Source organism: Panthera onca, chromosome E2 (assembly GCF_046562875.1).
Source record: "Panthera onca isolate mPanOnc1 chromosome E2, mPanOnc1 haplotype 2, whole genome shotgun sequence".
NCBI lineage: Eukaryota > Metazoa > Chordata > Mammalia > Carnivora > Felidae > Panthera > Panthera onca.
The window spans coordinates 25,524,853-25,552,246 of record NC_138353.1 but is presented as its reverse complement, the minus strand read 5'-3'; the positions used below and the strand labels follow the sequence as shown (position 1 = coordinate 25,552,246).

Genomic DNA, 27,394 nt, shown 5'->3' with positions numbered 1-27,394 from the left:
CCCAAACCCAGCAGCAGAAGAGAAATAATAAAGATCAGAACAGAAATAAACAACATAGAATCTAAAAAAACTGTAGAGCAGATCAACGAAACCAAGAGTTGGTTTTTTGAAAAAATAAACAAAATTGACAAACCTCTAGCCAGGCTTCTCAAAAAGAAAAGGGAGATGAAGCAAATAGATAAAATCATGAATGAAAATGGAATTATTACAACCAATCCCTCAGAGATACAAGCAATTATCAGGGAATACTATGAAAAAGTATATGCCAACAATCTGGACAACCTGGAAGAAATGGACAAATTCCTAAACACCCATAAGCTTCCAAAACTCAATCAGGAGGAAATAGAAAGCTTGAACAGACCCATAACCAGCGAAGAAATTGAATCAGTCATCAAAAATCTCCCGACAAATAATAGTCCAGGACCAGATGGCTTCCCAGGGGAGTTCTACCAGACGTTTAAAGCAGAGATAATACCTATCCTTCTCAAGCTATTCCAAGAAATAGAAAGGGAAGGAAAACTTCCAGACTCATTCTATGAAGCCAGCATTACTTTGATTCCTAAACCAGACACAGACCCAGTAAAAAAAGAGAACTACAGGCCAATATCTCTGATGAATATGGATGCAAAAATTCTCAATAAGATACTAGCAAATCGAATTCAACAGCATATAAAAAGAGTTATTCACCACGATCAAGTGGGATTCATTCCTGGGATGCAGGGCTGGTTCAACATTCGCAAATCAATCAATGTGATACATCACATTAATAAAAGATAAGAACCATATGATCCTGTCAATCGATGCAGAAAAGCCATTTGACAAAATTCAGCAACGTTTCTTAACAAAAACCCTTGAGAAAGTCAGAATAGAAGGAACATACTTAAACATCATAAAAGCCATTTATGAAAAGCCCACAGCCAACATCATCCACAATGGGGAAAAACTGAGAGCTTTTTCCCTGAGATCAGGAACACGACAGGGATGTCCACTCTCACCACCGTTGTTTAACATAGTGTTGGAAGTTCTAGCATCAGCAACCAGACAACAAAAGGAAATCAAAGGCATCAAAATTGGCAAAGAAGTTAAGCTTTCACTTTTTGCAGATGACATATTATACATGGAAAATCCAAGGGACTCCACCAAAAGCCTGCTAGAACTGATAAATGAATTTAGCAAAAATGCAGGATACAAAATCAATGTACAGAAATCAGTTGCATTCTTATACACTAATAACGAAGCAACAGAAAGACAAATAAAGAAACTGATCCAATTCACAATTCCACCCAGAAGCAAAAAATACCTAGGGATAAATCTAACCAAAGATGTACAAGATCTGTATGCTGAAAACTATAGAAAGCTTATGAAGGAAATTGAAGAAGGTATAGAGAAATGGAAAGACACTCCGTGCTTATGGATTGGAAGAATAAATATTGTCAAAATGTCAATACTACCCAAAGCTATCTACACATTCAATGCAATCCCAATCAAAATTGCACCAGCATTCTTCTCAAAACTAGAACAAGCAATCCTAAAATTCATATGGAACCACAAAAGGCCCCAAATAGCCAAAGTAATTTTGAAGAAGAAGACCAAAGCAGGAGGCATCACAATCCCAGACTTTAACCTCTACTACAAAGCTGTCATCATCACGACAGCATGGTATTGGCACAAAAACAGACACATAGACCAATGGAATAGAATAGAAACCCCAGAACTAGACCCACAAACGTATGGCCAACTAATTTTTGACAAAGCAGGAAAGACTATCCAATGGAAAAAAGACAGTCTCTTTAACAAATGGTCCTGGGAGAACTGGACAGCAACATGCAGAAGGATGAAACTAGACCACTTTCTTACACAAGTCACAAAAATAAACTCAAAATGGATAAAGGACCTGAATGTGAGACAGGAACCCATCAAAATCCCAGAGGAGAAAGCAGGAAAAGACCTCTCTGACCTCAGCCGTAGCAATTTCTTACTTGACACATCCCCAAAGGCAAGGGAATTAAAAGCAAAAATGAACTACTGGGACCTCATGAAGATAAAAAGCTTCTGCACAGCAAAGGAAACAACCAACAAAACTAAAAGGCAACCAACGGAATGGGAAAAGATATTTGCAAATGACATATCAGACAAAGGGCTAGTATCCAAAATCTATAAAGAGCTCATCAAACTCCACACCCAAAAAACAAATAACCCAGTGAAGAAATGGGCAGAAGACATGAGTAGACACTTCTCTAAAGAAGACATCTGGATGGCCAACAGGCACATGAAAAGATGCTCAACGTTGCTCCTCATCAGGGAAATACAAATCAAAACCACACTCAGATATCACCTCACGCCAGTCAGAGTGGCCAAAATGAACAAATCAGGAGACTATAGGGCTGAAGAGGATGTGGAGAAACGGGAACCCTCTTGCACTGTTGGTGGGAATGCAAATTGGTGCAGCCGCTCTGGAAAACAGTGTGGAGGTTCCTCAGAAAATTAAAAATAGACCTACCCTATGACCCAGCAATAGCACTGCTAGGAATTTACCCAAGGGATACAGGAGTACTGATGCATAGGGGCACTTGTACCCCAATGTTTATAGCAGGACTGTCAACAATAGCCAAATTATGGAAAGAGCCTAAATGTCCATCAACTGATGAATGGATAAAGAAATTGTGGTTTATATACACAATGGAATACTACGTGGCAATGAGAAAGAATGAAATATGGCCCTTTGTAGCAACGTGAATGGAACTGGAGAGCGTGATGCTAAGTGAAATAAGCCATACAGAGAAAGACAGATGCCATATGTTTTCACTCTTGTGTGGATCCTGAGAAACTTAACAGAAACCCATGGGGGAGGGGAAGGAAAGAAAAAAAAAAGAGGTTAGAGTGGAAGAGAGCCAAAGCATAAGAGACTCTTACAAACTGAGAACAAACTGAGGGTTGATAGGGGGTGGGAAGGAAGGGAGGGTGGGTGATGGGTATTGAGGAGGGCACCTTTTGGGATGAGCACTGGGTGTTGTATGGAAACCAATTTGACAATAAACTTCATATATTGAAAAAAAAATGTAACTGATTTCTGTACAATGATTTTGTATCCTGAGACATTGCTGAATTCATGTTATCAGTTCTAGCAGACTTTTGGTGGAGCCTATCGTGTTTTCCATTCATAATATCATGTCATCTGCAAAAAGTGAAATGTTGACATCATCATTGCCAATTTTGATGCCTTTGATTTTCTATTGTTGTCTGATTGCTGATGCTAGAACTTCCAACACTATGTTAAACAACAGCGTTGAGAGTGGACATCCCTGTCCTGTTCCTGACTTCGGGGGAAAAGCTCTCAGTTATTCCCCACTGAGGATGATATTAGCTGTGAGCTTTTCATAATTGGCTTTTATGATGTTTAAGTATGTTCCTTCTATCCCGACTTTCTCAAGGGTTTTTATTAAGAAAGGATGCTGGATTTTGTAAAATGCTTTTTCTGCATCGATAGAGAGGATCTTATGGTTCTTTTCTTTTATTAATGTGATGTATCACATTGTTTTGCGATTGTTCAACCAGCCCTGCATCCCAGGAATGAATCCCACTTGATCGTGGTGAATAACTCTTTTTATATGCTGTTGAATTCGATTTGCTAGTATCTTATTGAGAATTTTTGCATCCATATTCATCAGGGACATTGGCCTGTAGTTCTCTTTTTTTGCTGGGTGTCTTTCTGGTTTAGGAATCAAAGTAATGCTGGCTTCATAGAATGAGTCTGGAAGTTTCCCTTCCCTTTTGATTTTCTGGAACAGCTTGAGAAGAATAGGTATTATCTCTGCTTTAAATGTATGGTAGAATTCCCTTGTGAAGCCATCTGGTCCTGGACTCGTATTTGTTGGGAGATTTTTGATAAGTGATTCAAGTTCTTCACTGGTTATGGGTCTGTTCAAGTTTTCTATTTCCTCCTGATTGAGTTTTGGAAGTGTGTCAGTGCTTAGGAATTTGTCCATTTCTTCCAGGTTGTCCAGTTTGTTGGCATGTAATTTTTCATAGTATTCCCTGATAATTGCTTATATCTCTGAGGGATTGGTTGTAATAATTCCATTTTCATTCATGATTTTATCTATTTGGGTCATCTCCCTTTTCTTTTTGAGAAGCCTGGCTAGTGGTTTATCAATTTTGTTTATTTTTTCAAAAAACCAACTCTTCGTTTCATTGATCTGCTCTACAGTTTCTTTAGATGCTATATTGTTTAATTCTGCTCTGATCTTTATTATTTCTCTTCTTCTGCTGGGTTTAGGCTGCCTTTGCTGTTCTGCTTCTATTTCCTTTAGGTGTGCTGTTAGATTTTGTATTTGGGATTTTCCTTGTTTCTTGAGATAGTCCTGGACTGCAATTATTTTCCTCTCAGGACTGTCTTCGCTGCATCCCAAAGCGTTTGGATTGTTGCATTTTCATTCTCATTTGTTTCCATATATTTTTCAATTTCTTTTCTAATTGCCTGGTTGACCCATTCATTCTTTAGTAGGGTGTTCTTTAACCTCCATGCTTTTGGAGGTTTTCCAGACTTTTTCCTGTGGTTGATTTCAAGCTTCATAGCATTGTGGTCTGAAAGTATGCAAGGTATGATTTCAAATCTTGTATACTTATGAAGGGCTGTTTTGTGACCCAGTATGTGATCTATCTTGGGGAATGTTCAATGTGCACTCGAGAAGAAAGTATATTCTTTTGCTTTGGGATACAGAGTTCTAAATATATCTGTCAAGTCCATCTGATCCAATGTATCATTCAGGGCCCTTGTTTCTTATTGACCGTGTGTCTACATGATCTATCCATTTCTGTAAGTGTTAAAGTCCCCTGCAATTACCACATTCTTATCAATAAGGTTGCTTATGTTTGTAATTGTTTTATATATTTGGGGGCTCCCGTATTTGGCGAATAGACGCTTATAGTTATTAGCTCTTCCTGATCGATAGACCCTGTAATTATTATATAATGCACTTCTTCATCTCTTGTTACAGCCTTTAATTTAAAGTCAGTTTGTCTGATATAAGTATGGCTACTCCAGCTTTCTTTTGACTTCCAGTAGCATGATAGATAGTTCGCCATCCCCTCACTTTCAATCTGAAGGTGTCCTCAAGTCTAAAAGGAGTCTCTTTTTGTAGACAGCAAATAGATGGGTCTTGTTTTTTTGACCATTCTGATACTGTATGTCTTTAGGTTGGAACATTTAGTCCATTTACATACAGTGTTATAGAATGATATGGGTTTAGAGTCATTGTGATGTCTGTAGGTTTCATGCCTGTAGTGATGTCTCTGGTCCTTTGTGGTCCTTGCAACATTTCACTCACAGAATCCCCCTTAGTATCTCTTGTAGGGCTGGTTTAGTGGTGATGAATTCCTTCATTTTTTTTTTAGAACACCTTTAACTCTCCTTCTATTCTGAATGACAGACTTGCTGGATAAAGGATTCTCGGCTGCATATTTTTTCTGTTCATCACATTGAGGATTTCCTGCCATTCGTTTCTGACCTGCCAAGTTTCATTAGATAGATCCATCACTAGTCTTATCAGTCTCCATTTATATGTTAGAGGGTCCTTATCCCTAGCTGCTTTCAGAATTTTCTCTTTATCCTGGTAGTTTGCCAGTTTTGTTATGATATGTCACACAGAAGATCAATTCAAGTTACGTGTGAAGACAGTTCTCTGTGCCTCTTGGATTTTAATGCCTGTTTCCTTCCCCAGATCATGGAATTTCTCAACTATGATTTGTTCAAGTACACCTTCAGCACCTTTTTCTCTCTTCCTCTTCTGGAATCCCTATTATATGGATATTGTTGTGCTTGATTGCATCACTTAGTTCTCTAATTCCCCCCTCATACTCCTGGATTTTTTTATCTCTCTTTTTCTCAGCTTCCTCTTTCCATAATTTTATCTTCTAATTCACCTATTCTCTCCTCTGCCTCTTCAATCCGAGCTGCGGTCTCCTCCATTTTATTTTGCACCTCGTTTATAGCATTTTTTAGCTCTTCCTGACAGTTTCTTAGTCCCCTGATCTCTGTAGCAATAGATTCTCTGCTCTCCTCTATACTTTTTCAAGCTCAGTGATTAATTTTATGATTATTATTCTATATTCATGGTCCGTTATATTGCTTAAATCGTTTTTGATCAGTTCGTTAGCTGTCGCTACTTCCTGGAGTTTCTTTTGAGAATTCTTCCATTTCATCATTTTGGATAGTCTCTGGAGGGGCGTGGAACTGTGGGGCATGTCCACTGTGCTGTCTGGAATAACTTGTGTTCGTTGGCGGGGCTGCAGTCAGACCTAATATCTGTCCCCAGCCCACAGCTAGGGCCACAGTCAGACTGGTGTGTACCTTTTCTTCCCCTCTCCCAGGGGCAGGTCTCACTGGAGTGGTGTGGCCCCTGTCTGGGCTACTTGCACACTCTCAGGCTTCGGTGCTGCTTTGATGGGATCTGGCATATTAGCCGGGGTGGATCGCAAGGTGTACAGGGGCGGGAGGGGCAGGCTTAGCTTGTTTTGCCCCGGGTGGTCCCCTGTGGGCGGGGCCCTGCAGCACCAGGAGGCAGACAGAACAGTCTATGGATGGATCCATAGAAGCACAGCACTGGGTGTTTGCACGGTGCAGGCAAGTTCGGTGACCCTTTCTTCCCCACTGAGGTGAGCTCTGTCTTCCGGGGCTCAAATACTCTCTCTCCTGGTGTCCTCTTGCCCTCCTGCTCTCCGAGCCGAGCTGCTGACTTAACATTCCAGATGTTAAGTCCTGCTTGCTGTCAGAACTCACACATTCCAGCCCCTCCCCTTTTGCAAGTCAGACTGGGGCTCTGCCTTGCCAGGCGGGCTGCCCCTCCACCGCCCTGGCTCCTTCCCACCAGTCCGTGTAGCATGCACCGCCTCTCCGCCTTTCCTACGCTCTTCCATGGGCCTCTTGTCTATGCTTTGCTCCAGAGAGTCTGTTCTGCTAGTCTTCTGGCAGTTTTCTGGGTTATTTAGGCAGATGTGGGTGGAATCTAAGTGATCAGCAAGACGCGGTGAGCCCAGCATCCTTATATACCGCCATCTTCTCCTATTCCATCTTGAAACCATAAAACTCTTAGAAAAAAAACGTGAGCAACAAAGTTTTCAACAATGGACATAGGAACATTTTTCTAAATATGTTTCCTCAGGCAAGGGAACCAAAAGCAAGATTAAACCATTGGGAATGCCAAAATGAAAAGCTTTTGCACAGCAAAGGAAACCAGCAATGAGGCATAACAGCAAACTACTGAGTGGGACAATATATTTGCAAGTGATATCTTTGAGAAGGAGTTAATATCCAACATATATAAAGAACTTAACACAATTCAACACACAAAAACCAAATAGTTCAATTAAAAAATGGGCAGAGGACTGGAATGGATATTTTTCTAGAGAAGACCTACACACGGCCAACAGACACATGAAAAGGTCAGCGTCACCAATCATCAGAGAGTGCAAATTAAAACACAATGAGATATCATTTACATCTCTCAGAATGGCTAAAATCAAAATCACAAGAAATAACAATTGTTGGAGAGGATGTGGACACTTTGTGTGTCAGTGGAGGAAATGCAAATTGGTGCAGCTACTGTGAAAAACATTGTGGAGGTTCCTCAAAAATGTAAAAATAGAATTACCATATCATCCAGTAATTCTTCTACTTGGTATTTACCCAAAGAAAATGAAAAAACTTACTCAACAAGATATATGCACCCAACATTTTTTGTAGCATTATTTACAATAGTAGCCTAGGTATAGAAAGAATCCAAGTGTCCAATCATTGATGAATGGTTAAAGAAGATGTAATATATGTACACACACACACATACACACACCCACATTACTCAGCCAGAAAAAGAATGAAATCTTGCTATTCACATTAACATGTAAATTTTCTATTTCTTCCTGCTTCAGTTTTGTTAGGTTATATGCATCTAAGAAATTTATACGTTTCTTCTAGGTAGCCCAGTGTGTTGGGAAATAGTCTTTCATAATATTCTCTTATAATCCTTTGTATTTCTGTGGTATTGGTTGTTATTTCTTCATTGCTGATTTTGAGCCCTTTTTTTTTTTTTTTTTTTTTGAGTCTGGCAAAAGGTCTACCTTTTTTGTTCATCTTTTCAAAGAACCACTTCCTGGTTTCATTAATTATTCTGCTTTGTTTTTAGTCTCTGTTTCATTTATTTCTACTCTAATCTTTATTATTTCCTTTCTTCTACTAGCTTTGTTCACTCTTCTTTTTCAAGCTCCATTCGTTGTAATATTAGGTTGTTTAGCTGAAATTTTTCTTAAGACAGACCTGCATTGCTTAAGATGGACTGCAATCACTCCTTTTCGAACAGGTTTTGCTTTATCCCCCAAATTTTGGACCATTCTGTTTTCATTTTCATTTGTCTGCATGTATTTTTTATTCTGTTTGTCCGTTCACCCATTTCTTATTTGTTAGAATGTTATTTAGTTTCCATGTATTTGTGCCCTTTCCAGATTTTTTCTTGTGATTACTTTCTATTTTCATATCGTTTTGGTCAGAAAAGATGCATAACATTATTTCAGTCTTTTTGAATTTATTGAGACTTCTTTGGTGACCTAACATGTGATATCTTTTGGAGACATTCCATGTGCACTTGAAAAGAATATGTATTCCACTGCTTTTGAATGGAATGTTCTGAATGTATCTGTTAGGCCCAATTGACCCAATGTGTCATTCAAGGCCACTGTTTCCTTGTTGATTTTCTGGCCAAATGATCTATCCATTGATATAAGCAGAGTGTTAAAGTCACCCACTATTATTGTATTCCTGTCAGTTTCTTCATTTATGTCCGTTAATAGTTGCTTTATGTATTTAGGTGGTAGCATGGTGGGTGCATAAATAGTTACAATTGTTATACCATCCTGTTGGACTGTTCCTTTTATCATTATGTAGTGTCCTTTATCTCTTATTATAGTCTTTGTATTAAAGTCTATTTTGTCTGATAAAAGTATCGCTACCCTATCTTTCTTTTAGCTTCCATTTGTATTATAAATGTTTCTCCATCCCTGTACATTCAAGTTTTCACTGAAAAATCAGCAGATAGCATTATGAGGTTTCCCTTATTTGTAACTGTTTTTTCTCTTGCTGCCTTTGAGATGTTTTGTTACTACTTTTTGCCATTTTAATATTATGTTTCTTGGTGTGAACCTCCTTAGGTAATTTCACTGCGGGCTCTCTGTGATCCCTGAATCTGGATATGTTTACTTCCCCAGATTTGGAAAGTTTTTGGTTTTATTTCTTTCTTTGATTTTATTTCTTCAAATACATTCTCTGTGCCCTTCCTCCTGGGATCCCTATAATGTGAACGTTATTACATGTGATGGTGTTGCTGAATTCCCTTAACCTATTCTCATTTTTTATTATATATTTTTCTCTTATTATTCAGCCCAGTTGCTTTCCTTTACCCAGTCTTCCAGGTCGCTGATCCACTCTTCTGCCTCCTCTGATCTTCTACTGATTCCCTCTAGTGTATTTTTTATTTCAATTACGGACTTTTATATCTCTGACAGGTTCTTTTTTATATTTTATCTTCTGGAAGGTCTCACTGATATCCTCCACTCTTTTCTCAAATCCAGTGAGTATCTTTATGACCATTACTTTGAATTCTTAATTAGACATATTGCTTACTTCTATTTCATTTAGATCTTTTGTTGTGGTTTTGTCTTGTTCTTTCATTTGGGATATATTTCTCTGTCTCATTTTGTCTAACAATCTATTGGTTTTCATGTATTAGAAAAGTCAGCTGCATCTCCTGATCTCGAAAGTCATGGCCTTATGAAGAAGAGGTCCTGTAATGCCCTATAGCACAATGCTCTCTCTTTACCAGAACCAGGTACTTCAGGGGTATCTCCTATGTGGGTTGCATGTGCCCCACTGTTGTTAAGCCACATTTGCCTTCAGTTTTTTAGGCTACAATGGCTCACTTTGCCTGTTGTGGTTTCAGCAGGTAGGGTTTTGCTACCTGTTAAGAAGCCAATCTGTGGATGCATCAGGCTTCTATTTGGGTAGTGTCACCAGTTAGACCAGATGTCTGCCCTCAGCCCATCTGCTGGGGCTGGTTGCACTGACCTTAGGGGCGGTCTCCCTTCCTTGTCCTCTGACAAGTTTTCATTAGTGGTTGGGGCTAGCAGTCAAGCCAGATGGCTGTCCCCAGTCTGTCATCTGGAAATGCAGTCACACCGACCTGCAGGACACTCTCCCTGCTTTGTCCCCTGAAAGGCTTTCATTTGTGGGCAGGACCATCAGTCAGCACAGATGCCTGCACCCAGTCTATCTGCCAGGACCGCAGTCACACTGATTGGCAAGGCACTGTCTCTGTGCTGCTAGCTATAAATTTCAGCTGCTGAGGCTGTGGACTTGCTAGTGTGGATGGTTATCTTCCTCACTCCTCAGGGCAGGAGTCACTGTAAAATGGTGCCAGTCCCAGCCAGGGTTGCTTGCAGGGCGGGTTGGGGCAGGAGGTGCTTTGGAGACACACCTACCAAATGGGGCTGATCCCCAGGAGAACGCAGGGCAGGGTGCTTAGTACTAGCAGGATAAGTAGAAAGTGTTTGTGCTGGTTCTGCAAGTGTCCTGCTTTCTAGGCTACACAGGGGGAAAGAAATGGCACCTGACACCTCTTTTGTTCTCAGAAGAAGTCTCCTAAAGATCCTCAAGATCCTTGTCCCTCCAGCACTTGTTCTTACAAGAGTTATTTACATTAGTAAATAAATCTTTTTTATGAACACCCCACATGCTTTTCAAACTGTGTGACCACATTACTTCTTATGCTGGCTCTTTAAAGGCAGGTGTTCGGTTTCCTATCACCCTCCAGCTCTGCCAGAGCTAAACCTGCTAATTTTTAAAGGAAGAATTAAGCCTTGCTGATTGTAAAAACTCCAGAATTCAAGCCCCACTAGCTTTCAAAGTTTAATGTTATAGACAGCCATCTTCCCAGTGTGGGTCCCCTGTGCCTAGAGTGCCATGTGGAGCCTGATCCTCTCACTCCTCTGTGCTGGTGGTGTGCATCCCCTTTGTGGTTAGTCTCCCAGGGGGTCTGGCTCCCAACCATGTCTCTGCCCTTCCTACTCTTTTCGATGTGGCCTCCTCTCTACAGTTAACTGTGTAAAGTCTGTTCTGTCAGTCTTTTGGTCATTTTCAGAGTTAGTTACACTAATGTGGCTGTTATCTTGGGTGTTTGTGGGACAAAGTTACCTCAGGATCCTTCTGCTCTACCATCTTCCTGAATCATTTCTTTAGTCTTTCTTACTCTAAATTATATTCATAACTACTTTCTAATCTTCTCTGATAGCTACATTTTTTAAGAGTCCAGGCAAGTTGACTTATAAGTAGCCACAATTTGGCTTTGTCTGATTGTTTATTCATAGGTAGATCTATTTAATCATTTTGGTAAGAAGTCAACATGGGCAATGTGCACTTAGCACTGTGTCACAGTGAAGCAACTCCTGTCCTTACTAGCCTGACCACTTGGTTAAGGTATTGCTGGCATTCTCTGTACTCATAGGACCAGTATTAGCTTGACATTCAAGGAAACTGTACTGTGCTCACATAGAATGTTAGGAAATGCTTGTAGTGACATTAGCAAACAAGTGTGCTAAAGGCCATTACTTCATATTATCTCAGTATTTGATTTTCTAAGTGCAACACATCAATAATTTTCAACAGAGGACTCATGTTCACGTGAAAGATACAATTTTCAAATCAGAAGTACATGCATATGTTTCACTTTCAGAAAATTAATATTCAGAAACCTAATCTTAACAATGGTTAAAATGTTTATCTTTGATGGTGAGTCAGGACACACACACTGAATGTTTTCCATATATTACAAAATAAGAAGATATTTTGTATTGTAAAGGGATTTTTTTTAACTTTATAAAATAATTATTTGATTTACAACCAGATTTAACAAGTGATAAATATCTCCATGAATTGCATGGGGAAAAAAAACTAAACTAGAGTGGGGTGGGGTGCAGTGGGGGGTGTCCTGGCCCTGGCTCTATCATTAACTAGTTGTGTATTTTTGGAAAAATCTGTTAACTACCTGGGCCCCAGTTTTATCATCTGCAAAATTCAATCAACCATTAATCCTTCTGATTGAAAGCAAATAACTCAAAGAGAATGAGCAGATAATTCTGCCAAAAAGTAATGATGATTTAAAAACCTAACAGCTGAAAAAAATTTTGGTCACAAGGTCATTAAACTGTTAGAACTAGTCTGGTGTAAATCCTTAGGAAAACTTAAAATTTGTTTAGAGGCCTTGAGCAGTCACAGATCACACACAATGAGTCATCAGCAGAGCCAAAATATAGATGCTCATTTCAACGTGGGCCAACAAAATCCTATTATCCAGACTTACAGTTACTAGAAGAGCACACACCAGCTTACCTGTATGCAAGAGCCAAAGCCCAGGCCCCAGCAGCACAGTAAAGACTGTCTTGGATTTTTGCCTTCTGATCATCACCGCAAGTTTTAGTGGGAAAGAGACCTGTGGTTGGACTTTGATATAGCAGCAACGTTGACTTCACTGGAATGGAAGACAAGAAAAAGAATGAACTGTACAGCCATCCATTTCCCTTGGGCTGAAGATCTCAATCCTCTTTCGTTTCCTCATCCTACTGCTGATAATTCTGTTGTTCCTAAACATACCAATAGTATACAACTTTTTAGAATGCAGAAATTACTTCATGTAAGTCACTCCAGCACAAGTGGGAATCCACTCTGCAGGAAGGGTATTTCTACTTTTGAGGATAGGACTCAGCTAATTAGCAATTAAAAAGCTTTTAGCATATCATACTTAATGTCAGTAAGTGTTGTAACATCAGATACAGAAAAAAAAAGATCAATATCTTTTTATTATTGTTTTCAACAGAAGTTCAATAGGGAAACAAAACAAATGTACAACATAGAGTGGCATTAATGGGTAAATCCAAAGCCAGCTCCACTGCTAAATAAACCAGAATCCTATTTTCCATGATGACTAATTTGTGCCTAGACTTCTGAGAAATATATTCATTTTACATATTATACTATACAGGCTAGAGATATGTTTATCATTTCAAAACCAAATCCCATTCTCATATGACATGAAAACAAGTAAATAATTATTTTGAGAACATTTTACTTAAAAAAAAGTCTGACATTAATGTTTTATTACCTTTTATAAGAATCCTAAAATATAAAAATACACACACTAAAACTATATTTCCTAAAAGTGATTTTATTCCTAAATATAAATGATTTTCACCAAAATGCATTAAATTACTCTAATCTAGACTGACGTATGTCAACTACTTTTAGGACAGTTTTTCAAAGGTCCAAAGCATTCTCCTTCACAGAGATTAAAGAATTAACTTTCTTCTTTTTCTCAGACAAACCTGACATTATCATTACCATTTCTTTTAGAATGTCAGGGTATTTATCATTTTTCCCAGAGGAAAGAATTGGTCCTTAAAGTCTCAAGTAAACAACTGACATTTCTTTAAAAAGGTATTTACATTTCTTCATCTAGTTATGGCTACAATGATAATAAAAGGGCCACATAAGAACATATTCTAGAATTTTAACTAAAATAAGATGAATTAAGGTTTTATATGAGGTTAACACAAACAGCAACAACAACAAAAATCCTTATCTTAGAGAAATAAATAAATTAAATTTTATATTATTTGCCATACAAGGCCACATAAATGGCACAAGAAGCAAACTGGCAAAAATTAATAGGCTTTTCTAACTTACAGTCTGATGAACCAAGAGGAGTCCCATGCATACATATCTCAAAATTGCTTACTCACATTAAAAAGCAAAATTTGCCAGGCTGTTCTTGGCAAAACAAAACAACAACAAATATAACAGGTACTTAATATTAGTAATAGTAACCTGAGATTATCTTTTGTATCCCAAAGAATTAGTAATAGATATAAAAGGTTTAGGACTACTTAGAAACCATGTATGGGTAAATGAGTAAGCAAGGAATACTTTTACAAAATCTTTATGTAGGTAGTAATGAAGAAACAGCCTCCAGTTCTCAAATCTAGTAAAGTTTAAGAGAGTAAAAAGACACAGAGGACACTGGTGACAGTTTTAAAATTATTCAAGGGACAGATATGATGTGCTGAAAATCTTTTATAGTCCCAGGGTCAAGATCCAATTGGAATATATAGCTGCCTAAGCAATGAAACTATCCCCACATCCAAATGAGAGATCATCATCATGCACGTAACATATGCAATATAAGGTAGAGTAAATACTAATCATAACTACCTAAGGACATGTTTTCCTCAAGTATTCCTTACCAATTCTGTAATAATGATCCAATTTATCCCACAGAGTTTCATTATCAGGTCTCGGAAGATTAATGCTTTTCAGAGGTTCATAAACGGAGCCTAAAAGAAAAATGAAAACCCATCAAATTCAGTCATTTTCACCAAGATAAACAAAACTTCTAAATAAATGAAAAAGCACTACTTAGCAATCTAATTTTCATTTTTATATGTGAACTAACACATTATATTACTGGTCAAATGTTTGGTAGGGGAAGGAGAGAGAAGAAATTGCCCTTGAAACAAGTACAGAAGGGTTCCAAATGTTATGGGAACACCCCCAACCCCCCAACACCTGGCAGTTACTATAGCTAATTCATATATATACTGGTCCCAACAACCCGAATACCACTAATACTTATGTGATAGTCCCTAGGTCAATAATTTCAGTTCCCTTTGAGAAATATCTACTTAAATGCCTTAAAATCCAAACCTTATTCTTCATGCTCATGATCAAGCAATTTTCTGCCAAATGATCATACCCCAAAAATCTCAAGAAAAAAGATAATACTGACATGCTCCAAAGTCATCCACTCCATGAATATTCAGAGAGTTTTCATACTAAAATTCTGAAGACTCTACTTACTCCTCGTTAGATAAAACTCATGCCATATTATCTGTACTAAAGCAGAAACCATTTCTACTTCTCATCCATGAAAACTACTCCAAGGTATTAACAGAGCATACTGCTCAGAAGCTGCAGAATACCCAATAATTATGATAATTTGCCACAAAATAGATACAGCAAATTGTTCACTTGACTGGTGCACATTCTCAACTGCTCACTGAAAGGAAGACCTCTGAACCTTCAGCCATCAGACTAAGTACTATCTCTCATTCTTTGTTAAAAGCACTCAAATTATAAACATCTCAAGGTCACAACGAATCCACAACTGGATTCAGGTAACGTACATCATATAATCCAACCACACAGCACAAGAGTGGCCCTAAAATTTACCTGGGGGTGAGGGATGTGTTGGCATGCATTAAGAATCTTTTTTTTAAAGAAAATTAAAATTGCAATGTCCAGTATGCTAGTATAAAGCCAAGGTATTTGGAATCCCTTTATGTTTAGGGAGATAATAAACAAGGAAGTAATGAAAGGATCTATATATTAAGGCAATAATCTCATTAACTTATGTTGGAAAGAACGATGATTTGTGCATAAAATCAGCAATATAAAATGACTTCCTCTGAGTGAAGAGAATTTCTAAAAAAGAATCTTCACAATGACACCAACCAGAATTGCCCCATAGGTAAGAATGGGAAGGCCTATCAACACAACAAGAAAGCTTCAGGACTCCTGCACAAGAGGTCAGGGCTTGGCCATGCCCTCTGCCTCCCTGCATTCAATAGCTCTGGGTAGGTGTTAAGTATACAGGCAGCCTGGCAGCTGGGAAAAAAAAATAATATGGCTACTGCTTACACATTAGGTGCTAAGCTCTAGGAGTTTACACACTCTCAGTGAAGTTCATACAACAATTAATAAAATAAAATCAGGTACAAATCATCACAAGTTGTAAATTGGGGTACATATATAAAAAGATTAAAGAAGACACATTTGCTGGGTGGAAGGATTGTGGATGAATGATATTTCCATTTTTTTTTAGAGCTCTATTATTAGAAGAGCTAATATTTTGCTTTATATAAGAAAAATAACATCACCAGAAGTTACATGTACTTTCATTACATAAACAATACATGTGCATGTGAATAAAACTTGAAATAGAATATGCAAAATTGAAATCCACCGTTGTATCTACCATAATACTTGTGAGTTTATTTTGAAAGATTGTTTTAATGGATTTTAGGGTAAAAAATAAATACCTAAATAAATGTTAACATTTTAATAATCACCATTGTATTGCTTCTGAAGTAAATGCATAAAATTAAACAAGGATGTTCCACACAATTTATGGCAAACAGTACCAAAAATCTGAAGTCAAAGGAAAAGTAATCAATGGTAACATTTTAAACAAGAATTAGCCTGAAAAGGTTCAATGCAAATAAAAATGTGGAGAAAGCAATCAATAGAGCATGAATTCCCAAAGACAATGAGAAAGATGCAAAATAACAGAAAACACTATTAAATGTTTAGAGTTCAAAATGAAACGAAGCTTTTCGATGTAAATTTTTCCTTTTCATGTTTTTCCCATTTGTATTATGCCTATATTTAAACATCACAAAGTAAAATAAAAATTATCATTTCTCCAATTTGTAAAATGAGTTTAAACATGTCAATCTGATTTTTTAGCTGACAATTCTCTTGGTATTAGAAAAATACAATCTAGTCTCATTTCAGAGCACATTACTACCAAAGATATTCACTGACAAAGAACAATAATACAAGAGGCAGAGTAATATTCCAGTTTTATCACGTAAGAGGAAGGGTTATTTTATTTAAGAGATTAAACAAGGAATTTCCTAAGAAATTTCCATGAGACAAAAACAATACCAAGAATGCGCATAACCTTAACAAAGCTACAAACTTTCTGAATTTGGCACTATAAAACACCAACAAGGTTTCTAAGTGTTATGGAAGAGGCTCTTAAGCAATCACAAGACAGAACTGGTAATTCAAGTAGCAAACACTAAAAGAATAAAAATGAGGACTCAAAAGGGAAGTCAAGGTGGAAAGCGGATAAGCAAACCAAAACAATTTCAATACTCTATTATTTGGGCATACAATCTTTCATTATATGATTGAAAGCCCTTTAATACTGTACATACAAAAATGTTATTAATCAAGGCTTTGGTGAACCCTTAACTAACTTTATCATTTCTCCATGTATGGTGATAGATGAAGATAAATACCATTATTTGTTCTCAATTAATATATGCATTGTATGCATAAAACTCTGGACCATATATCCAGTAGGCCACCAGGACCCACAGATTAGTAGGAAAGGTAAGATAAAGTTTTGAAGAAGAGTAATATGAGTTAGAGTGTGGGTTCCTTAAAAAACAAAGGATAGGAAAATTCAGCATCCCTGTGGGGCTGAGGGAACAGGAAACTTCTATCTTGCAATCTTTGAAAATAAAAGCAATTTCAAACAATGCACTGCCATCTGAAAATGAAGAAAACAACTAAACATGAAGTCATAAACATATATACAAACTTGCAGATACACTATCACAGCTCTAAAGCTGATACAAGGTCTTATGAAATAAGATACTACATACCAAGGGGTTTGTTTGTTTTTTTAAGTGATACACATGAAAAGATATATAACTAACAGGGTAAATTTTATTGAACACTGATCCAAGTATGATCTTTCACAAGAGAGAGAATTTTATTATAAACCTAAATCTTTAGAAAGCCTACAGGATTCTGATTTTCTCCCTCAATTAAAATAATTTCTTTTCAGATTAAAAAAATATCTAACATTCCTCACCCTAAAACAAGCATCATTAACATTTGGTACATTCCTTTCAGGCATTTCTTTAAGCAATATATATAAACATACACAAAATTTACACATGGACTCATAACATACATGCTTTTTTTATCATGGACACTAGCCCTTTGCTCCCTTACCTCACCTCTTGCCCTTTTCTGTCCTCATTCCCATGTAAACATACTTTTTCCATATTTATCTAAAAAATATATATGCATCAATGAAGGAAGTCTTTTGTCGCTTGTTTTATAAAACTGGGGTCATGAAATAGACCCTTCCTTGCTTCCTGCTCCTCCCATTTGACAACACACATGGAAATCAAAAAAGGCAATGATTGTTTCTTTGACTGCTATATATTCCAGGGTATTGACACAGTATAATTTATTCAGTTATTCCCCCATCAAGAAGTATATACTTTTCTATTTTTGCCATCATAAACAATCCTGCAAAACATCCTTATGTGTACACAGATATAGCCAGTAGTATGCTAGAACCAATTAATGCTGGCTGAAAAGAGTTAACTGTTAAAGTTTCAGGAATTTTGGGAGCTGGTTATGAAACACATAAATGAAAATTAAATTATAAAGGCTTATAGATGAATAATTATTAAAACAAAGGTAATAAGTATTCAAAATTCATCACTTCCTAGTTTTACATTTTACTATGATATATGCTCTTGAATTGACTTATACCTATAGATCTGTACCGTGGAAATACCATATAATAGCATGTTACAACACATGTCTTTCCAACTCTGCATTCAGCGATGTCATGTAGATTTGAGTAGTTGTGACAAAAAACAAATGGTCTGCAAAGGCCTAAAATTTTTACCATCTTGCCCTTTATAAAAGAAGTTTACTCACCTCTAATTCCCAGAAGTACTAAATTAAGAAATAAGTGTACTTTTTACAAAATAATGGCAAATTGCATTTCTTTAAAGGCTAAAACAATTCACATGTCTATTAGATATAAATGCTCCTTACTTTTAAAAGTTTTTCCAATCTGATAAAAACAAAGTAGTTATCTCACTTTTGTTTTTCATTTCTCATACAATTAGTGAGTTTGAAAAATATTTACAGATTGGCCATTTGGATTTGCTCTTCTAGAAATTGCATACATCCTATTGCCATTTGCTACTGCTTTGTTAGTGTTTTTGTCATCAATTTCTAAAAGCTATTTAATATTTTGCTATTTTGCTACTTCATTTCAAATATTATCCCCTGAGTTTTCGTTAGTATACCAATACTACAATATAAAAAACTTTCAATAGTTAAATATATCTATCTTTCCTCACTTGGTTCTAGTTTTCCTTTCTGTTTAAAAAGGTTTTTGACAAAATGAGCAAAGGAGAAAAAAGAGAGAGAGAGAGAAAGGCAAACCAAGAAACAGACTCTTAACTATGGAGAACAAACTGGTGGTTACCAGAGGGAGAAGGGTGGGAGGATGGGTTAAACAGATAATGGGGATTAAGGAGTACACTTGTGATGAGCACCAGGTGTTCTATAGAAATGTTGAATATTATTGTACTAAACTATTGAACTATACTGTACACCTGAAATTAATATTACACTACATGTTAACAGAAATTTAAATAAGAACTTAAAAATAATAAATTAAAAATGGTTTTGACAATCTCTAGGTTACATAGTTGCCTCAACTTTCTTCTAAGCTTTTTATAATAAATCTCCCATTTAGGGAAATTTTGATCCACTGGGAATTTGTTTTCTAAAGTGCTTTTAAAGTAAATAATGAGGCCCGGAATTTTAAAAAGATCAAATTGGTCTAATTTTTTTTTTTTTTTTTTTGGTTACAGAATACTGAATAGAAAGGTCCATTCATCCCAAATTATAAGCAGAGACCATCTCAAGTTATGGGATGCAAACAGACCATTTCTTCTTGAAATAATATAACTTAATTTTCAAAAGCTATATAAAAACTCTAGTGTCTGATAATGTAGCATGTGGCCTACTTATACTTTCTCACAGTTACAATTTTATGCAAGATTTCAAACCTAACATGAACAAACAATATTTGCAAATAGCTTAAATAAGTCAGATTTTTGTGTAATTGCATTCATGTCTCTAAAAATATCACTGCCTCAGGGAACATATACAGATTTTTTTAAGTATTTTATGTAGCATTCGGTACTGAATATTGACACAAAGTTAAAACATAAACAGCATACTTTCATTTTTCTTTGGGTCTTGGATTCTAGCAGAAAAATACACAAATTTGTGAGTAGAATCCTAGCCCAAGGAAAGAATCAATCAGTATCTTCTTTCTGCATTTTATTATTGATTGATTGTCTACTTTGGAAATAGAGCAAGCTGAAATGTACCTGTTCTAATGATTCCAACTTTAGAATCTGCTCCTGCCTTAGCTAATTTACCATAAGCAACTAATTTTATAGATAGAGGACATGTTAAAAGTTGTGATTTTTCAGTTAGTAACAAGTATCTGAAAGCCTAAGGAGTAGTTTTTGAAGCCTGTGAAGTAGAGGCTAATAAACTAATAAGAAAGTATGTACAAAGAAGCAGTAAAAAACCAAAATCCCTGAGGTCCTGATGTCCAGGGTTGGTGAGTTTGAGCCCTTTGCATTGGGCTCTGTGCTCGCAGCACAGAGCCTGCTTGGGATGGTCTCTTCTCTCTCTTTCTTTCTCTCAAAAATAAATAAACATTTAAGTAGTAATATTTGGGGGGACCGGCAGAAGATGGCAGCATAGGAGGACTCTGGGCTCACCGGCGTCCTGCTGATCACTTAGATTCCACCTACACCTGCCTAAATAACCCAGAAAACCACCAGAAGACTAGCAGAACGGAGTCTCTGGAGCCAACCGCAGACGAGAGGCCCACGGAAGAGGGTAGGAAGGGCTGAGAGGCGGTGCGCCCTGCACGAACTGGCGGGAGGGAGCCGGGGCAGAGGGGCAGCCCACCGGCCAAGAAGAGGCCCCAAGTCTGGCTTGAAAAAGCGGAGGGGCCGGACAGAGTGTGTTCCAACAGCAAGAGTGACTTAGCATCTGGGAGGTCATAAGTTAACAGCTCTGCTCGGAAAGCGGAAAGGCTGGAGGAAAAATGGAGGGAGAGTTGCTGAGCCCCGGGAGGACAGAGCTCAGTTTGGCGGGAAACAAAGGCGCTGCCAGCGCCATCTCCCTCGCCATTCCCCAGCCAAAATCCCAAAGGGAACCAGTTCTTGCCAGGGAACTTGCTTGCTCCGGGCAAACACCCAACGCTGTAATTCTGCAGAGCCACCACTCGAGCAGCGGGTCTGACTCCCTCCCGCTGTCATAGGGCCCCTTCTGAAGTGGATCACCCAAGGAGAAGCGAGCTAAGCCTGCCCCTCCTGCCCCCGTGCACCTTGCCTACCCACCCCAGCTAATACGCCACAACACCAGCACCACAAGCATGGCAGTGTGCAAGTAGTCCAGATGGGCCACACCACCCCACAGTGAATCCCGCCCCTAGGAGAGGGGAAGAGAAGGCACACACCAGTCTGATTGTGGCCCCAGCGGTGGGCTGGGGGCAGACATCAGGTCTGACTGTGGCCCCGCCCACCAACTCCAGTTATACACCACAGCACAGGGGAAGTGCCCTGCAGGTCCGCACCACTCTAGGAACTATCCAAAATGACCACATGGAAAATTCCCCTCAAAAGAATCTCTAGGAAATAATAACAGCTAATGAACTGATCAAAAAGGATTTGAATAATATAACAGAAAGTGAATTTAGAATAATAGTCATAAATTAATCGCTGGGCTTGAAAAGAGTATAGAGGACAGCAGAGAATCTATTGCTACAGAGATCAAGGGACTAAGGAACAGTCAGGAGGAGCTGAAACACACTTTAAACGAGATGCAAAATAAAATGGAAATGACCACGGCTCGGATTGAAGAGGCAGAGGAGAGAATATGTGAACTAGAAGATAAAATTATGGAAAAAGAGGAAGCTGAGAAAAAGAGATATAAAAAAATCCAGGAGTATGAGGGGAATATTAGAGAACTAAGTGATACACTAAAAAGAAATAATATACACATAATTGGTATCCCAGAGGAGGAAGAGAGAGGGAAAGGTGCTGAAGGTGTACTTGAAGAAATAATAGCTGAGAACTTCCCTGAACTAGGGAAGGAAAAAGGCATTGAAATCCAAGAGGCACAGAGAACTCCCTTCAGAAGGAACTTGAATCGATCTTCTACACGACATATCATAGTGAAACTGGCAAAATACAAGGATAAAGAGAAAATTCTGAAAGCAGCAAGGGATAAACATTCCCTAACATATAAAGGGAGACCTATAAGACTCGTGACTGATCTCTCTTTTGAAACTTGGCAGGCCAGAAAGGATTGGCAGGAGATCTTCAAGGTGTTGAGCAGAAAAAATATGCAGCCGAGAATCCTTTATCCAGCAAGTCTGTCATTTAGAATAGAAGGAGAGATAAAGGTCTTCCCAAACAAACAAAAACTGAAGGAATTCGTCACCACTAAACCAGCCCTACAAGAGATCCTAAGGGGGATCCTGGGAGACAAAGTACCAGAGACATCGCTACAAACATAAAACATACAGACATCACAATGACTCTAAACCCATATCTTTCTATAATAACACTGAATGTAAATGGATTAAATGCGCCAACCAAAAGACTTAGGTATCAGAATGGATAAAAAAACAAGACCCATCTATTTGCTGTCTACAAGAGACTCATTTTAGACCTGAGGACACCTTTAGATTGAGAGTGAGGGGATGGAGAACTATTTATCATGCTACTGGAAGCCAAAAGAAAGCTGGAGTAGCCACACTTATATCAAACAAACTACACTTTAAATTAAAGGCTGTAACAAGAGATGAAGAAGGGCATTATATAATAATTACAGGGTCTATCCATCAGGAAGAGCTAACAATTATAAATGTCTATGCGCCGAATACGGGAGCCCCCAAATATATAAAACTATTACTCATAAACATAAGGAACCTTATTGATAACAATGTGGTAATTGCAGGGGACTTTAACACTCCACTTACAGAAATGGATAGATCATCTAGACACACAGTCAATAAAGAAACAAGGGCCCTGAATGATACATTGGATCAGATGGACTTGACAGATATATTTAGAACACTGCATCCCAAAGCAACTGAATATACTTTCTTCTCGAGTGCACATGGAACATTCTCCAAGATAGATCACATACTTGGTCACAAAACAGCCCTTCATAAGTATACAAGAATTGAGATCCTACCATGCACACTTTCAGACCACAATGCTATGAAGCTTGAAATCAACCACAGGAAAACGTCTGGAAAACCTCCAAAAGCATGGAGGTTAAAGAATACCCTACTAAAGAATGAGTGGGTCAACCAGGCAATTAGAGAAGAAATTGAAAAATATTTGGAAACAAATGAAAATGAAAATGCAACAATCCAAACGCTTTGGGATGCAGCGAAGGCAGTCCTGAGAGGAAAATACATTGCAGTCCAGGCCTATCTCAAGAAACAAGAAAAATCCCAAATACAAAATCTAACAGCACACCTAAAGGAAATAGAAGCAGAACAGCAAACACAGCCTAAACCCAGCAGAAGAAGAGAAATAATAAAGATCAGAGCAGAAATAAACAATAGAGAATCTAAAAAAACTGTAGAGCAGATCAACGAAACCAAGAGTTGGTTTTTTGAAAAAATAAACAAAATTGACAAACCTCAGCCAGGCTTCTCAAAAAGGAAAGGGAGATGACCCAAATAGATAAAATCATGAATGAAAATGGAATTATTACAACCAATCCCTCAGAGATACAAGCAATTATCAGGGAATACTATGAAAAAGTATATGCCAACAAATTGGACAACCTGGAAGAAATGGACAAATTCCTAAACACCCACAAGCTTCCAAAACTCAATCAGGAGGAAATAGAAAGCTTGAACAGACCCATAACCAGCGAAAAAATTGAATCAGTCATCAAAAATCTCCTGACAAATAAGAGTCCAGGACCAGATGGCTTCCCAGGGGAGTTCTACCAGACGTTTAAAGCAGAGATAATACCTATCCTTCTCAAGCTATTCCAAAAAATAGAAAGGGAAGGAAAACTTCCAGACTCATTCTATGAAGCCAGCATTACTTTGATTCCTAAACCAGACAGAGACCCAGTAAAAAAAGAGAACTACAGGCCAATATCCCTGATGAATATGGATGCAAAAATTCTCAATAAGATACTAGCAAATCGAATTCAACAGCATATAAAAAGAATTATTCACCATGATCAAGTGGGATTCACTCCTGGGATGCAGGGCTGGTTCAATATTCACAAATCAATCAACGTGATACATCACATTAATAAAGAAAAGATAAGAACCGTATGATCCTGTTCATCGACGCAGAAAAGGCCTTTGACAAAATTCAGCACCCTTTCTTAATAAAAACCCTTGAGAAAGTCGGGATAGAAGGAACATACTTAAACATCATGAAAGCCATTTATGAAAAACCCACAGCTAACATCATCCTCAATGGGGAAAAACTGAGGGCTATTTCCCTGAGATCAGGAACACGACAGGGATGCCCACTCTCACCACTGTTGTTTAAGATAGTGTTGGAAGTTCTAGCATCAGCAATCAGACAACAAAAAGAAATCAAAGGCATCAAAATTGGCAAAGATGAAGTCAAGCTTTCACTTTTTGCAGATGACATGATACTATACATGGAAAATCCGATAGACTCCACCAAAAGTCTGCTAGAATTGATACATGAATTTAGCAAAGTTGCAGGATACAAAATCGATGTACAGAAATCAGTTGCATTCTTATACACTAATAATGAAGCAACAGAAAGACAAATAAAGAAACTGATCCCATTCACAATTGCATCAAGAAGCATAAAATACCTAGGGATAAATCTAACCAAAGATGTACAAGATCTGTATGCTGAAAACTATAGAAAGCTTATGAAGGAAATTGAAGAAGGTATAGAGAAATGGAAAGACACTCCGTGCTTATGGATTGGAAGAATAAATATTGTCAAAATGTCAATACTACCCAAAGCTATCTACACATTCAATGCAATCCCAATCAAAATTGCACCAGCATTCTTCTCAAAACTAGAACAAGCAATCCTAAAATTCATATGGAACCACAAAAGGCCCCGGATAGCCAAAGTAATTTTGAAGAAGAAGACCAAAGCGGGAGGCATCACAATCCCAGACTTTAGCCTCTACTACAAAGCTGTCATCATCAAGACAGCATGGTATTGGCACAAAAACAGACACATAGACCAATGGAATAGAATAGAAACCCCAGAACTAGACCCACAAACATATGGCCAACTAATCTTTGACAAAGCAGGAAAGACTATCCAATGGAAAAAAGACAGTCTTTAACAAATGTTGCTGGGAGAACTGGACAGCAACATGCAGAAGGATGAAACTAGACCACTTTCTTACACCAGTCACAAAAATAAACTCAAAATGGATAAAGGACCTGAATGTGAGACAGGAAACCATCAAAACCCTAGAGGAGAAAGCAGGAAAAGACCTCTCTGACCTCAGCCGTAGCAATTTCTTACTTGACACATCCCCAAAGGCAAGGGAATTAAAAGCAAAAATGAATTACTGGGACCTTATGAAGATAAAAAGGTTCTGCATAGCAAAGGAAACAACCAACAAAACTAAAAGGCAACCAACGGAATGGGAAAAGATATTTGCAAATGACTTATCAGACAAAGGGCTAGTATCCAAAATCTATAAAGAGCTCACCAAACTCCACACCCGAAAAACAAATAACCCAGTGAAGAGATGGGCAGAAAACATGAAAAGACACTTCTCTAAAGAAGACATCCGGATGGCCAACAGGCACATGAAAAGATGCTCAACGTCACTCCTCATCAGGGAAATACAAATCAAAACCACACTCAGATATCACCTCATGCCAGTCAGAGTGGCCAAAATGAACAAATCAGGAGACTATAGATGCTGGAGAGGATGTGGAGAAACGGGAACCCTCTTGCACTGTTGGTGGGAATGCAAATTGGTGCAGCCACTCTGGAAAACAGTATGGAGGTTCCTCAGAAAATTAAAAATAGACCTACCCTATGACCCAGCAATAGCACTGCTAGGAATTTACTCAAGGGATATAGGAGTACTGATGCATAGGGGCACTTGTACCCCAATGTTTATAGCAGGACTGTCAACAATAGCCAAATTATGGAAAGAGCCTAAATGTCCATCAACTGATGAATGGATAAAGAAATTGTGGTTTATATACACAATGGAGTACTACACGGCAATGAGAAAGAATGAAATATGGCCCTTTGTAGCAACGTGGATGGAACTGGAGAGTGTTATGCTAAGTGAAATAAGCCATACAGAGAAAGACAGATACCATATGGTTTCACTCTTGTGTGGATCTTGAGAAACTTAACAGAAACCCATGGGGGAGGGGAAGAAAAAAAAAAAAAAAGAGGTTAGAGTGGGAGAGAACCAAAGCATAAGAGACTGTTAAAAACTGAGAACAAACTGAGGGTTGATGGGGGATGGGAGGGAGGGGAGGGGAGGTGATGGGTATTGAGGAGCACACCTTTTGGGATGAGCACTGCTTGTTGTATGGAAACCAATTTGACAATAAATTTCAAATATTGAAAAAAAAACTGAGAACAAACTGAGGGTTGATGGGGGGTGGGAGGGAGGGGAGGGTGGGTGATGGGTATTGAGGAGGGCACCTTTTGGGATGAGCACTGGGTATTGTATGGAATCCAATTTGACAATAAATTTCATATATTGAATAAATACTTTTATACACTGATGTAGTGCAAAAAAATAAATAAAATAAAATAGTAAAGAAAAAAACAAACAAACAAAACCAAAATCCCTGAGTTAACATGTTACACAAATTAAGAACTAAGCAGAATCTGAAGACCCTGCCTTTTTAGAGGGTCAAATAGTTCCATACTCTCCATAAGATTTATATATTCTTTGTACTCAGATATGCATAAGTATATGCAAACCATTGTGTTTTATCAGTGAATTACTGATAAAAATCTGTGGTTTATCAGTAAATTACTAAAACATTAATTTTTGAGCTCCTAAGATAGCAAGAGTTCTCAGAGTACAATAATCTATACATTTATTCTATATAAATCTTTATGAGATACAATATATTTTCAAGAAACTTTGAAATTTAAGTTACATCATTAACTTCGGATGATGATTTCTTCATCTTTAAATTATTTTACTCCTCCAATGATAAAAACTAGAAGTATACTACATACTACTACAGAAGGGACAAGTTACTCCAATACATTCTCAACTCTATATCCCTGATAATAGTACTAAGAGGTCCTCAATAAATATTTATTAAATTGAACTAGGTGAATCACATGATCAGAAAGAGGCCTTCTTGAATTCCCACAGAGTTAACTGTTCCATCTTCTACATTCTTATAACACATTGAAAATACTTTAATCATAGCTCTTCCTTTTCACGATACATTTTACTTACACTATTTGATTAATGTGTTATACTATACTGGAAGCAGATCAATGACAGAGACCACACCTAGTTAGTAGTAGATGGCAGTAAGGTTTGGTAGGAAGGAAGGAAAAGGAGAGAAGCTGACAAAAATGTGTTTCATGAAATTTTTGATGACTACTTTCACAACTT

General features: G+C 37.7%; 1 protein-coding gene across 6 annotated transcripts in view; it reads right to left on the bottom strand.

Annotated features, from left to right (window-relative positions):
* PHKB (phosphorylase kinase regulatory subunit beta) overlaps positions 1 to 27,394 on the bottom strand; it is a 265,144-nt gene that overhangs the window by 205,915 nt on the left and 31,835 nt on the right. For 5 of the 6 annotated variants that reach the window (XM_060651934.3, XM_060651933.3, XM_060651937.3 and 2 more), the window contains 2 exons: positions 14,338 to 14,427; positions 12,431 to 12,569 (listed from right to left, as the gene is read on the bottom strand). In XM_060651934.3, coding sequence (XP_060507917.1) covers positions 12,431 to 12,569; positions 14,338 to 14,427 — 229 coding nt within the window. Of the gene's footprint in view, positions 1 to 12,430; positions 12,570 to 14,337; positions 14,428 to 27,394 lie in introns of those variants that run through there. The other variant, XM_078438551.2, reaches the window with a different exon arrangement.